Source organism: Mirounga leonina, unplaced genomic scaffold, assembly GCF_011800145.1.
Source record: "Mirounga leonina isolate KUSES-001 unplaced genomic scaffold, KU_Mleo_1.0 Mir_200, whole genome shotgun sequence".
NCBI classification, from domain to species: domain Eukaryota; kingdom Metazoa; phylum Chordata; class Mammalia; order Carnivora; family Phocidae; genus Mirounga; species Mirounga leonina.
The window spans coordinates 4639972-4652956 of record NW_023270503.1 but is presented as its reverse complement, the minus strand read 5'-3'; the positions used below and the strand labels follow the sequence as shown (position 1 = coordinate 4652956).

The 12985-nt window shown below is 54.9% G+C and overlaps 2 protein-coding genes across 2 annotated transcripts in view; both read right to left on the bottom strand.

Annotated features, from left to right (window-relative positions):
- On the bottom strand, positions 1-4952 carry DHRS13 (dehydrogenase/reductase 13). Its single transcript, XM_035027692.1, has 5 exons — positions 4728-4952; positions 4508-4626; positions 3154-3277; positions 2662-2973; positions 1-1180 (listed from the first exon to the last, which is right to left on the bottom strand). The coding sequence occupies exons 1-5, from the start codon at positions 4852-4854 to the stop codon at positions 738-740; spliced, it is 1125 nt and encodes a 374-aa protein (XP_034883583.1). The 5' UTR covers positions 4855-4952; the 3' UTR covers positions 1-737.
- Positions 4953-7328: 2376 nt separating this feature from the next.
- The window catches only part of PHF12 (PHD finger protein 12), a 41024-nt gene continuing 35367 nt past the window's right edge, over positions 7329-12985 (bottom strand). The window contains exons 10-15 of the mRNA XM_035027685.1: positions 12181-12306; positions 11404-11547; positions 10418-10516; positions 9604-9686; positions 8886-9024; positions 7329-8580 (exon numbers count right to left, since the gene is read on the bottom strand). Of these exons, the coding sequence (XP_034883576.1) occupies positions 8246-8580; positions 8886-9024; positions 9604-9686; positions 10418-10516; positions 11404-11547; positions 12181-12306 (926 nt within the window). The 3' untranslated portion in view covers positions 7329-8245. The remainder of the gene's footprint in view (positions 8581-8885; positions 9025-9603; positions 9687-10417; positions 10517-11403; positions 11548-12180; positions 12307-12985) is intronic.

Here is a 12985-nt window from a genome sequence, read left to right as displayed (position 1 = left end):
CGCCCCTCCGCGCTCGCAGCCCCGCCGGAAGTGTGGCGGCGGAGGGCGGGGCCGGCGGGCGGCAGCGGCGGCAGCGAGCGCGAGGCGAGGCGCGGCAGTCGACCCGCTTTCTTCCCCCGGGCCCAGCCCCGCAGCAGCCCCGGGGCGGGGGGGCGCCCGCCCCACGACGGCACGGCCCTGCCGCACCTCCCCGCACCCACCTGACCGCCGTGGGCCCTGGAGTCACACCGCTCCTGCGCTTACCCCCTTACCGGCGGTGAGACCTTGGCCCAGTGAGTGCCTTACCTCTGCAACCTAATCCTGCCTCGGCAGATGGGGGTCATTTGACCACGTGGCTACACGGTTGCAAAGGGCCCAGTTCAGTAATTTTCAGTGTTGCGCCGTAATTACAAATTACACCCCCCCCTCCCCGCCCCAGGCCCTCATCCAGAGCCCAGCCGATCAGCATCACCCAGAGTGGGGGCTGGAAGTACAGAATTCAAATTCCTCCTAAGTAATGTCTGGCACATTATCCCTCACCTCTCAATCTGGGATTATTGTTATTCTCAGGAAGAAATCATCACCCACGATTTCCTCCCACCAGGAAAAGAGCTGTTCAGAACACAGTTTGAAGCCCCAGAAAGGAACCATGGAGGTAAAAATTGCAAACCCCTCAGCGCCCAGGGCATGGCCTGGCATGCAGTTAAGGTTTTCAAGGGCCACCGAGTGCCATGGAAAGCACCCCAGGATTAAGAGATTTAGGGCTCAGGTTCAGCTTTAACGTGAATTCGGCGTGTGACCTTGGACAAGTCTGGTGAACTCTGCGGGCTGGGGTGGGGTTCAGAAACTGTGAGCTCCTCAGGGTGGGGGCTGCTCGGGGAAGATGGGGCCCCTGGGTCCTCAGGGTGGGGATCTTTATCAGGTTCGGCCTCCTCACCAGGCCCAAGCCCTGCCAGCCTTTTGCTGGCCTCCCACAGCCGGTGGGCTGCACGGTCGTCTCGGGCAGCTGGGGGCACCTCCTCCACGTGGCAGTTGGCAAAATATCTCCCACTGAGGGGCTCAATGCCCTCCTGTAGAGCGCAGTACAGGGGTGTCTGGGCACCCCCTCTTGGGGCCCGCAGCACAAGCCAAGCTAGTGGGCGCAAAAGTGGGCACAGCCATCCAGGAACGTGGCGCAGGAACAGCTCCGAGTTCACAGGCCCTGTGGACAGGAAGAAAGGAAGGAGTGAGGATGCTGGGCGAGGGCCCAGGGGCAGAGCAACAACACAGGGCTAGAACGGAGTGGGGAACAGAGTCCAGTTCCAGAGAGACCAGGATAGTATTGAGTGGGCATTCAGGGTCCCCACAAGGAGACCTCACTCATTTCAACAGCAAGCTTCCTCCTCTCCATCTGAGTTCCTGTACATCCCCGTGTCCCAGATTTTCCCTCATGTTGCATCCCCTGCCTGAGGGGACCTCTTTTCTTCTAGCTCAAGTCCTATTCCTTTGTTCAACCAGCAAACATGTATTAACGTCTATGGTAGCCCAGCCACTGTTTTGGACATTAGAGATGGGGAGCGTAATAAAGGCTTATAAATGTTAGTTGTGATTATTACTGTCACTGTTATAATTAGTGAGCCTTAGGCAATGACTATCTAAAGTGCAGTATGGTGGGCGTCTGGCTTGGTCGTTGGTGTATACGACTCTCAAGCTCCAGGTTGTGAGTTTGAGCCCCACGCTGGGTGTAGAGATTACTTAAAAATAAAATCTTAAAAAAATGCAGTATGGTAATATGGGTAGGACAGATCTTGTTATCCTATAATCTGTTCCATAAGGCAGAGATGGGCCTTATTCATCAGTTAACTCACTCAGACTAAAAGCTAAAATGCTTACAGTGGACTTCTAGACCCTAGATGACCCAGCCCATTTCTGTACCTCATCTCTTGCCACTCTCCTTCTCTCACTCTGTTCCAGACTTGTGGGGCTCCCTGTTCTTTCTCAAGCACACCAGGGACTTCTGCCTCAGGGCCTCTGCACTTGCTATCTGCTCTGTTCTTCACACTCTTCTCCCCAGAAAACCACATGGCTCATTCTCTCATCTCCTTCAGGCCTATGTCACCTGTTCAGATACACCTTCCTTGACTGCCACAGAAAAACAGCACCTCCTGTCATTTCAAGCCCCCTCACTCTGCTTTATCTTTCCCATAGCATTTTATCGCCACCTGTCACTGTATATATTTATTAGCAATCTCCCCTTCCCTTAAACTAGAATGTAAATTCTACAAGGAAAGGGTCTTTGTTTTGTTCACTGCTATATTCCCAGCACCAAGATTAATGCCTGGTACATAACAGGTACTCAGTAAATGCTTTTCAAATGAATAAGTAATTATTAGCCATCATCATCATTATCCTCATATTATAGTGAGTTCAGTCATATGGGTGGCTCCCTGGGGGGGAGAACCTGGGCTTTATTCATTACCATACCCTATCCAGGAGTCAGCATCCAGGCTAGTGGTGTGAGAGGAAGAACCTAGACAAGGAGAGCCTCCTTCCAAGATCAGCAAGGAACAGGTCTCTCCTTGTACGGTGCTTCCTTCCTGTTCTGCGATTCTGGGGCTCAATGAGAGGCTGGGGGTGCACAGGATGGGTCGCGGATGGGAGCAGGGGACTCAAAGCAGAGCAGAGCAGAGAGCCAGGCCTCACCTGGGTGGGCTGCATAGCAGGTGATACCCGTACCCTCGAGCTGAGTGGCGAGCTCCCTGGCAAACAACACGTTGGCCAGCTTACTGTCGGCATATGCCCGTAGCTCCTGCCGCCAGCCCACCACTGGGCGGTCCAGGCGTGTGAAGTCGAGGCGCCCTCGCCGGTGAGCAGCTGAGGATACCACCACCACGCGGCTAGGGGCGCAGGTCTTCAGCCGGGGCAGCAGCAGGTGTGTCAGCAGGAAGGGGCCAATGTGGTTCACTCGTAGCAGCAGGTTAAATGGCTTGTGGGTCCGGCCACAGGAACTGATCCCTGGGGCAGGGGCTCGATATGAGCAACTGCTCCACAGGGATCCCCAAAGGCCGTGGTGTCCCCATCTGCGAGAGAGTGGTAGGGGGCATCCTTCCCACGCATCCACTGGCCCTTGGCAAGACCTGGCTGGAGGGGACAGTGGCCCACCCGCCACCCCCCGCAGGGCCTGCTGCCCCTCACCGGCATTGTGGATGAGGATGTCCAGCCGTGGCTCAGAGCTCAGGAAGGCAGTAGCAAAGGCCCGCACGGAGGCCAGACTGGCCAAGTCCAAGGCCATGAAGATGACCTCATTGTTCCCACTCTCCTGTAGGGGCAGGAAGGGCTGGGCTCGTCACCAGGCACCTCTCTCCTCTTCCCTCTCCCCAGGTACCAAATTTTGAGAGTCCCTCTCCTACTTTTGCTAAGATCTGCCCCTGTGCATTAGAATGTAGTGGACAAGTATGTGGACTCTGGATGCAAATCTTGACTTTGTCTTTTATTAGAGTGTGACGTTGGACAACTGTGACATTAATCTCTCTGGGGCTCAGTTTTCTCCCTGTAAAATGGGAACAATGTAATACCTATCTCATGGAGTTGTTGTGAGGATTCAATGAGGTAATATATGTAAAATACATAGAACAGTGCCTGGCACCCAGTCAGCACTGTGTAGGTAGTACTTGCTATTGTGATTATCATTCCCTCTGCCCATTATTGCTTATCCTAAAATCTACAACAGACTTCTTTCTCATTGGTCTCCCCTCACCCACTCTCACCCCCACCCCCCACCTCCAGTCCAGGCATGTACAGCCATTGAGGGGTTCCTCCCAGAAGGCTATTCTGACAGTCCACACTCTGCTGAGGACCCTTCATGGGATCTCCACTGCTCATCCTATAAAATCTGAGTTCCTCAATAGGGTCTATAAGGGCCTCCAGAATGTAGCCCTGGTTCAGAGCTTCCAGCCTTTTCATTTTGCCTCTTTACCCCATATTTTGTGCTCCACCCAGCCTCAATAAACCTTTGCTTTCAGTTTTTTTTTTTTAAAGATTTTATTTATTTATTTGAGAGAGAGAGAATGAGAGACAGAGAGCACGAGAGGGAAGAGGGCAGAGGGAGAAGCAGACCCCCTGCTGAGCAGGGAGCCCGATGTGGGACTCCATCCCGGGACTCCAGGATCATGACCTGAGCCGAAGGCAGTCGCTTAACCAACTGAGCCACCCAGGCGCCCTGCTTTCAGTTTTTTAAAAAAATCGATTCAGCTGTCTCGCCTCAGGGCCTTTGCATATGCTGTTCCCTCTGCTGTTCCCTTCCCTACCGTCTTTCATTAATGTAAGTTTTACCGATCCTTAAACGTCTTAAAACAACGATCACTTCTTTTGGAAAGCCCACTTCCTAGCTTGCGCCTGGGGCCCCTCCCCTGTATGGCCAGAGCACCCGCGGACCCTCTTCTCTGCGCTTAACGCCCAGTTAAGGAAGCCGCTCTGTTCGCCCCTCTGTGTCCCGGTGTGTCTGTTTTCCGCTCACCCTCTCACCGTCTCCGGCCTCCCCCCACCTCACCTGGCGGAGGTCGAAGGCGGCCGCCTCACCGCGCTCCCGGCTCCGACAGGCCAGCACCACGCGCGCTCCCCGGCGCGCCAGCTCCAGCGCCGTCATCTTCCCGATGCCGCTGTTGGCGCCTGCGGTGGGCGGGCGGTAGCCGCGCTGAGCCCCGTGGGCCGCTGACCCCGCCGCCCGGCCTCCCCGCCACCCCGCCGCCCGCCGGGCCTCTGGCACTCACCGGTGACCACGGCCGTGCGGCCGCGCAGGCTGGCTATGCCGCCGCAGGGCGGGGCCTTCACCAGGTTGTAATAGACAAGCACGTAGGCGCCCAGCAGCAACCCCGCGCCCAGCAGCAGCGCCTCCATGGCGGCCGCGCCGCCGGGCCCCCGCACGGGCCCCGCACCTCCCTGGATCGCCGCCCGCCCGGCGGCTGCCGAGCCACCCCGCACCCGCTCGGGCCTCCCTGAAGGCGGAGGCGGAGGCGGAGGCGGAGGCGGGCGAGAGGCAGGGCAGGGGTGTGTGTGCGTGCGCGTGAGCGTGGGCCCTGCGAGCGCCCCCTAGGCATGCGTCTTCGTCCTCTGGGTGTGTGCTTGTGGAATACCTTCTAGGGGCGCGTGTGCATTTGGGCCCTGGCAGCGCCCTCTAGGTGTGTGCTTGCGTGAACTCCTTCCAGATGCGTGTTGGTGCGCATTCACACCTACTCTGAGTGTGTGAATGACTCTGTGTAATGTGCCCATGGGCCCTGGGATTGCCCTTCAGGTTGTGTGTGTGCCTCTGGAGCCTGTGTGTGAGCACCTTGGAGGTGTGTGTGTACTTGCAGGCCCAGGAAGTACCCTGTAGGTGTGGGTGCCTGCGTGACCACCTTTTACAGGTTTGTGCCTATGTGCGCCAAGAGCCCCTCCAGGTGTGTGCGTGCATCTGTGGTCTCTGTCAACGTGTGCGCTCGAACGAACGTCTCCCTGTGTCGCTGTCCTTTGTGCGCATGCCCCGTAGCTGAGGCCTCGCAGGAAGGGCTCACAAGGTGTGTGTGAGACCTCTGGGTGTCATCGGTGTTTAGCAGAGCCCTTCCCTTCTGGAGAGCTGCGTGTACATGAAGGCTGTTATGTCTGAGAGAGAGAGTGAGTCCGGTCCTGGATGCCTTGCCCCCCATAAACAAGTCCTTCGATTCCTTATCCTCACTTCCAGCCCTCAGCTTCTAGAATTCTTCCTTGTTCTTCCTATAAAAGTCAGAGATGACGCAGCGGTCAGGGTGGCACCATCCGTTCAGGGCTGTTAGGATTCACTCATTCATTAGCTGCCTCTATCTCTCTGCCTTTGCTCATCCCCCACCCCCCCATCCCCTACATTTCTGAAGGGAAGCAGGAAGAGAATAAAATACAAAATCTGTTGTCTGACTTCCGGGAGGAAATTTCTCTGGGATGGTCCTCACAGGTGGTAGAAACAGGTAAAGAAGCTCCATGACTCAATGGAAGAAGTGACTATGATGGCAAGGTTGGTGGGGACAGCTAGGGAGGCACGGGTAAGGGGACTGCTGGCCAGGTGACTTGCCAGGACAAGGACTTGCCTGAGAAAACCTTTACAACTGAGCACCCCCTGTCTGACACAGTGTGCCCAGCAGTGTGGTTAGCCGTGGGAATACTGAGCAGAACGTTACGTTTCTGCCCATCAGGGCCGGGGGAGCAGAGTGGTGGAGATAAAGCCGGGCGGGAGGTGGAAGCCAGAGACAGACCCGACTCAGGGAGGAGAGAAGTTTCCTACTTGGCTGCACCACGGGTTTGGGGTTCAGTTGTAGACGCTGTGGGATGAAGCTGGGAATGGAATATTAATGAAACAAATGGGTGCATTCTCCATCCTCAAGGCAAATTCCCGACATGCCAACAGGTACCACGTCCTCGAACACTGCTGGGATAGACACACAGGTGATCTCTAAGGAGTTGAAGACTTGTCTTCAGGAAAAACTTCCAGAGAAAGTTTCCACGTCAGGTCTGAGAGGTGGAAAGGATGGGAGCTTGGTTTGATGAGAGGCTTCTCGGCCTCAGAATTAAGGTGATGCAGTAGATTCCTCTTCTGATGAGAAGCTGCAATTGTAGGGAAGTTAGGATTGCTAGTCATGTAAGCTGTGGCTCCACTGGTCTAGAGATCGGATCTCTCCTTTTTCTTCATGGTGCCTCCCAGAGACGCTTGAACTGACAGATGGCTCCACACTAGATTCTAGGCTCCGAGAGGCAGGAGTCGTATCTGTCTAGCTGATTGCTCACAGCAAGTTCTGTAGACCAAGCCCAAAGTCCCAGCAAAGGCCATGCACAGAGGAGGAACTCAAGTGATACTTGCAGGAGTTGCTGCCTGCCCCGCTCAGGCTGACAGCAGAAGGACAGAGCCAGGTGTTGGCTTCTCCCAGGATTGATGAATCAAATGATAGCAAACAACTGCAACTAAAAGCAGCCCCAACTCCTGAGGTTAAAGTTTCTAGGCCAGAATGCAGAGGTCTCAAAGACAGCTCCTGTTTTATTATCTTGGTTTGGGAGTCAGCAGGGAAGAGCGAGGGCCTGCACTCTCGGATTCTTGCAGTATGCGGTCATGTCAAATGATTCCCTCAAGTCACCCATAAAGCCAGACAAGAGCCCCACCCCACCCCTGGCCCGACCCCGCCAATGCACCCCTAGCCCTCCACTTTCCCACATCCACCTTGGGCTCACTTTTCTCCCAGACCTCCGCTCTCCTGCCTTCCCTTGGGGACTGAGTGTCTGGGAATGAGACTAGTTCAATGAGACTGCGACCAGGATCTTGGGGAGGGTCCCCTCTAAGGGTGATGACAGGTAGGACAGACAGGCAGAAAACATAATTTGAAGTATTTTTGTTTTTTTATATACAGAATACAGGAAAGTTTCTGTAAAGTCTAAAACATTACAATTACTATGTACATTGGTACTACTTGGGGTGGGGTGGGAGGAACAGGAGAGAGTGGCAAGAGAACAAAAAAAGGAGACGAAACAGGTTTACGACAAAAACGTTTTTGCTACAATAGACAATTTGAAGAAAACGCTCTACCACATGTAGTACTGTACAGGTTTTAAAAACATTGAAAAAATGTCATCACTAGATGTATTTACACAAAATCCAAATACACTTTTCCTTATTTGAAATAAAATAGATGGACAGCCAGAAGAAGAATTCATTTCTCATTTGTCCCGAATACACAGTAGCTAGCTGTCGTGCAACCGCTGCAGAAAGGGAAAGTAACTTGGAGGGTGGGGACCACGAAGTAGGGTGGGTAGCGATCTTTATATTAAATAAAACAATGATATTGTATAGATTTTGCTGTATGAAAACTGTATTTTTTCTTTTAATATAAAACTATTGTCACTGCCACAAAATAGAACAAGTTTCTGATTATTTTACAACGGCGGGCGAGGGGGAGGGAGCAGGAGGTGGGTGGGGAACGGTCTTGTGTTGGAGGAAGTGTCCAGACCATCGGCCTTCCCCTCCCTGCCCACGCTGTTCCTCAGCTCGGGTCTGCCGCTTTCCCATGAAATGTTGAGTACAAATATATGTGCAAATGCCCCCTAGAACTTGAGAAAAGAAAAAGGATTTTTAAAAAACAGTCAAAAGGTTTTCTTCATTTCATGCAAAGATTGTAGTTGAAGGGTTTCTGGTGGAGTATAGAAAAAAACCCGGGCTTGGTTTGTGTACATTTTTGCATTGCAGGAGTCTTGGGTTGGGCGGCCAGGCGGTCACGTGACGGGGCAGCCGCCGGTCCTAGGGAACGGAGTTGGAGCGCAGCACGGGGCCCTGGTGGGGCTTGAGAGACAGCTTCTCGGCCAAGACCCCGTCCTGCAGCAGGCCAGCATCGCCTCGGGGCTGTCTGGTCGCGAACTCGGTGATGCTGAAGACAAACTGCAGGCAGCCCAGCTTGATGTAGCTGCCGTGGTGCAGTAAGGCGGTGCCCTCCCAGCCGGCCCCACTGCCCCCGATCAAGCTTGAGCTGCTGGCTTTGCAGTTGCAGGGTCTCCGCTGTGGGCCCTGGGCCTGGGAGCTCATCATGGCTGCCTCCTCACTTGGCTCTTCACCCTGCTTCCGGTGCCGGCGGCGCCCTGGGAAGAAGGAGCGTGGTCACCGGGAGAGAACAGTGAAGCGGCCAACCCACCCGGGGCTGTCTGCCATGGCTGCGGGACACCGGGAAAGGGCCAGGGGAGCCTGAAGTCCCCAAGCAGGTGGGCGCACGCACAGGACTGGCTTCTCGGTGGCTCTCCCTGGGCCCCCAAGCGAGGAGAGCTTGGCCGATGGGACCGGGAAGGCAAGAGAGCCGGTCATCGGCAGCAAGCCAGAGCCACCCTGACGGCGGTCTTAACACAATGTCCAAAAAAGGCCGGCTTTGGGGCCACAGGGTCCGACTTACTGATGACACTCTGCACTTTGGCAACAATACTGCTTGGGGGGGTTGGCGGGGTCTTCTCAGAGAAGTCACAGGAATACAGCACATTGTCCACCGTTGTCCCGTGCTCACTGTAGTTTAACAGCTCATAATGTTTGGTATTCTGAGGAGGAGGAGGGAAGATAAGATGTGTGGTCTGCTGCGTGGGGCCTGGGGCTAAGGGGAGAGAGGACACATGGAGAAGGCTGTGCTGCTCTACCTGGGGAGCTCTCTTTCTTCCCCAGTCAAGCCCCGCTTCCCTGTCTCTTTAGAACAGGGCTCAAGACTCACCTCCTCAGGGAAGCCTTCCTTCCCAGTGCCCCCCACTCCCCACCCTTGCTCTCCCACCGCTCCTTTCCTCTGCCTCCTCGGCACTGGCTCCTGTTGAAATGCTATTCACTGGCACAGAGAGCTTGGCTTCCTTCTATGCTGGTCCCCTGCCCTGCTTTCAGGCGGGCTTCCCCTGCTGAGCCTGTGACCAACCTCAGGAGAAATGGCAGCCCTGCTCCTAGGGAGCGGTAGCCGCGGTAAGACGCCCTTTCACACCGAGACTCTTCTCCTCCAGAAATGACAGGGAGGGAAGAAGAGGAGAAGACCTCCCCGCCCCCCTTCCCCTCACCCAGGACACTGAACAAAAAACCCCAGTGCCTAGGAGAGGCCTCAGGTGGGGAGAGCTCCCTCCCACCCCATCCCCATCCCTCACCTCATCGTAGAATATGCAGGCGTGTTTCCCGGACACGTAGTTACAGTGACCGTAGTTTGTAAGGCACACGTCCATGTCAGCTCCTGCAAGTGGCAGCAGGAGAGGTAAAGGCAGGCAGAGAACAAGACTGTAAGGCGTATGCACGGGGAGGGCGGGGGGCCGGGAGTCAACGCCGGGGCAGGTACTGTAAGGCCTGGGGGAGGGGGCGCTAGCTTGGGGCCCCGTCCTTGTACTTTTGAACAAAAACGGATTTCTTTTCCAATCCCCTTCGAAAGAACGGCTGTCCCTGCCAGCTGATCTCGTCTAGAACATGCGGCTATTGCCCAGAAGGGACGAGTGAGCTCCTGGTTATTACCGTGACAGCACGACACGGGGTACAGGGCTCATAAAGCCTGTCATCGCAAAGAAAGGAGATTTCTGGGCCGTGGGCTAAGCAGACTGTCCCTCTGTACAAGATACAGGACTAAGTAAAGGTTAGGGTTGTGTGAGGCCCATCACTTTTTCAAAGACCTCCAGGGACAAAGTATGTGCCCTCTGCTCGGTTATTTCCTGCGTGCTTAAAATGGCTCACTGGGCAGCAATCAGAGCTGACTCCTCTCTCCTGAGGTCATGCTGGGCCCAGAGCAAAAGGGCTCGAGCCAGGGAAGAGAAGCAGCTGATAATCTCCTTTCTTAGTTCCTCCTGCCTGGATAGCTGCTGGGTTAAACCACTCAGCCCTGGAGAGGGTTTTCCCTCACCCCTTTCTGGCCTCTGTGGGTAAGGCTAATAGTATTTAGGGCTGAAGAGATTCGGCACCTCTCGCAGCTGGGCTCACCTGTCCCGATGTAGAGGGTTCGATAGCACATGTTCACAGCTCCTCCCAACCCTAAGAGAGGGTAGAACACAGCTCGGGCCTGTACCTCCTTTCTTTGCACTACAAGACAAACACAGGGATAGGATCATTCAGAAACTCAGAACCTGAGGCCCCAAACATAAACCCGAAGAACCCGGGCCTTCGGCTCGTGGCCCAGAGAAAATAATCCCACTAGATGAGTCATCTTGCCAAACTCACCTTGGACACTGGGCTGCTTCAGGGTGATGCTCTCCCCCCACCCACAGCATTTCCAACACGGGGCAAGAGGGACCATCTTTGAAGATGGTCATAGAATTCAAAGATGAAAGTAATTTAAGTTCCTGGGCTGCTGACTGGCTTATAGGGGATAGACCAGATGATACCAGAGGGAGGCCATGCAAAACAGAACGCACGGACCAGCGTTTCTCAAACTTCAGTGTGCATATGAATCAACTAGGGATCCTGTTAAAATGTAGATTCTGATGCTGTAGGTCAGCTCTGCGTTTCCCACAATTTCAATCAGTAAGGCTCATTAAGGGTTAATGCTCAAAGGAATAGCCTAAGCAGTTAAACTCTTGGGAAGAACTTCCAGGAGGCTAGCTCAACTGTTACTGTTATTTTGCTTCTCACCTTGAACTTGAAAAATTGCCTTTTGGGAAACTTTCATAACCCAAATATTTGAAAGCAGTTCAGCGGAAAGCGTACCACATATACCCAAAGGCACTCGTGGCTGCTCTGTGTGTCTCGAAGTGGATGAGCATGAGAGAAAGTCACAGCAGACTTCCCCAAGTCTGACGTGAAAGTTGTGGTTGCCTTTCTGTTCCTGCTTTCTGGGGGAAGAAACCCTGGTGCTTTATTAAGCCCGTTAAAGGCACACACGGAGCACTGAGATACCGAAAACCGAGACCCCTCACACACACAGGGGAGGCTAGATGGTGCACCGTGGGGGCAGGTGTGTGCGTGCGCACCTTCTGTGTGGTGCCCTCCAGCAGCCAGCGGATGCGCCCCGACACTGACTGGTGACGCTTGGACCCGGGAGGGGAAAAGCTGATGTATTCTCTGCAAGGCCAGAAACTTGATCAGCTTCTCGTCCAGCATATTTATCTCGATTTCTATTAACCAAAGAGAAAGATTAAAAAGCAGCTGAGGAGGAAATGGAATGTGGAATTAGGTGAGGGTCACAAAGCAAATAGTTTAGCATTTCTGAAATCTAGCCAAGTGATTGTTCTCGAACAGCAGAGAGGACGAAGTGGCGTAAGGATCCAGAGCTGGGCATCTCCCTAGCCATGTGCAGTGAGAGATGGGCCCCGGTGCCACCTGGGCAGCTGCCTCTTGGAGGTGGGAGGCTTGATTTTAGGTCCGGTGGTCCTGGGGAGGCAGAGCAAGAGAAACCCCCTGCCTGCGTGAGGTGGGGAGGGCTGGCTGGCCGACACCGAGGCTTAGATTTTCTACCCACCCTCTCTGCACAGAGGGCAAGCGGTGCCTCCGTTCTCTCCGACTTGGGGAACAAGGCCCTCCTGGTTTTAGCTGGCCTCACACGCTCAGCCGGCTCTGCTCTCCCTTCACCTCTGATTATGAGGTGTGGAAGGCAGGGGTAGGAGGGGCTTGCTTTCTTAACCCGCCTCCCCAGCCCTGGGAGCTCAGGCATTCCTTCGGTTCCTTTCTGAACCAACTGGGCTGGAAAGCTGCACAGGGACGGCACCTTCCCGCAGCAGCTGGTGGAAGGGCACAGCTCACTCACTCACCTCCATGAGCGTCCGTGAGCGCTCGCAGCGAGCTGGTGAGGTCCGCCATGGCAGTAGAGTTGGCTGGGAAAGAGGGTACGGTTAAAGCGCTTCCTATGGGTAGCGTGCCGGGGCTGACCTTGCCATCTGGGGACGGAGCAGGAAGACTGTTACTTACGTCGCCTGAGGGAAACCCACCGGTCCAATCCCCCACTGCCGAGACAGGTCTGGATTTCGGACCCAAGGTGATGTTCCCTTCTTGACTCTCACCCCATAGGCTCTGGAACTCCTAGAGCTAAAAATGTGTGGTGAGGAAGGGCAGATGGAACGACAAGGCACCCGGGCACGCAGGAGTCTCCAGAGCACCAAGAACTGGTGAAATCTACTGCTCTGGGGAACGCGGTGGGGTGGCTTTGTTCTCTGGGCCGTCACTACCTCCCGGCTGCCTCTATGCCTGCCCCTGTAACTCCTGCCTCCTGAAGTTCCACTCACAGGGTGCAGCACCTATCCAGGCCCGTATTAAGAGGTAAACAGAGACAGGAAAAGAGCCTGAAGGTAGGGGCCATCCTGGGACCAGGGGCCCCCATGCAGAGAAGTCACAGTCACCTGGTTACCGAGACTCCCAGCTGACTAGGAGGCCAGCTTCAGTTCAGACGGGAGAGACCACAGGGGGTTCCAGCAGCATCTGAAACCTGGTTCAGATGCTGGGGTCAGCAATCTCGAGGTCTGGAGTGCTGACTGGGGACAGCTGAGAGAGCAGGTCCACACTTTCTGCACGCGGCCCAAGGGTGAGCTTTTGGGCCAGGCCAACCTCTGTGGGCATGTC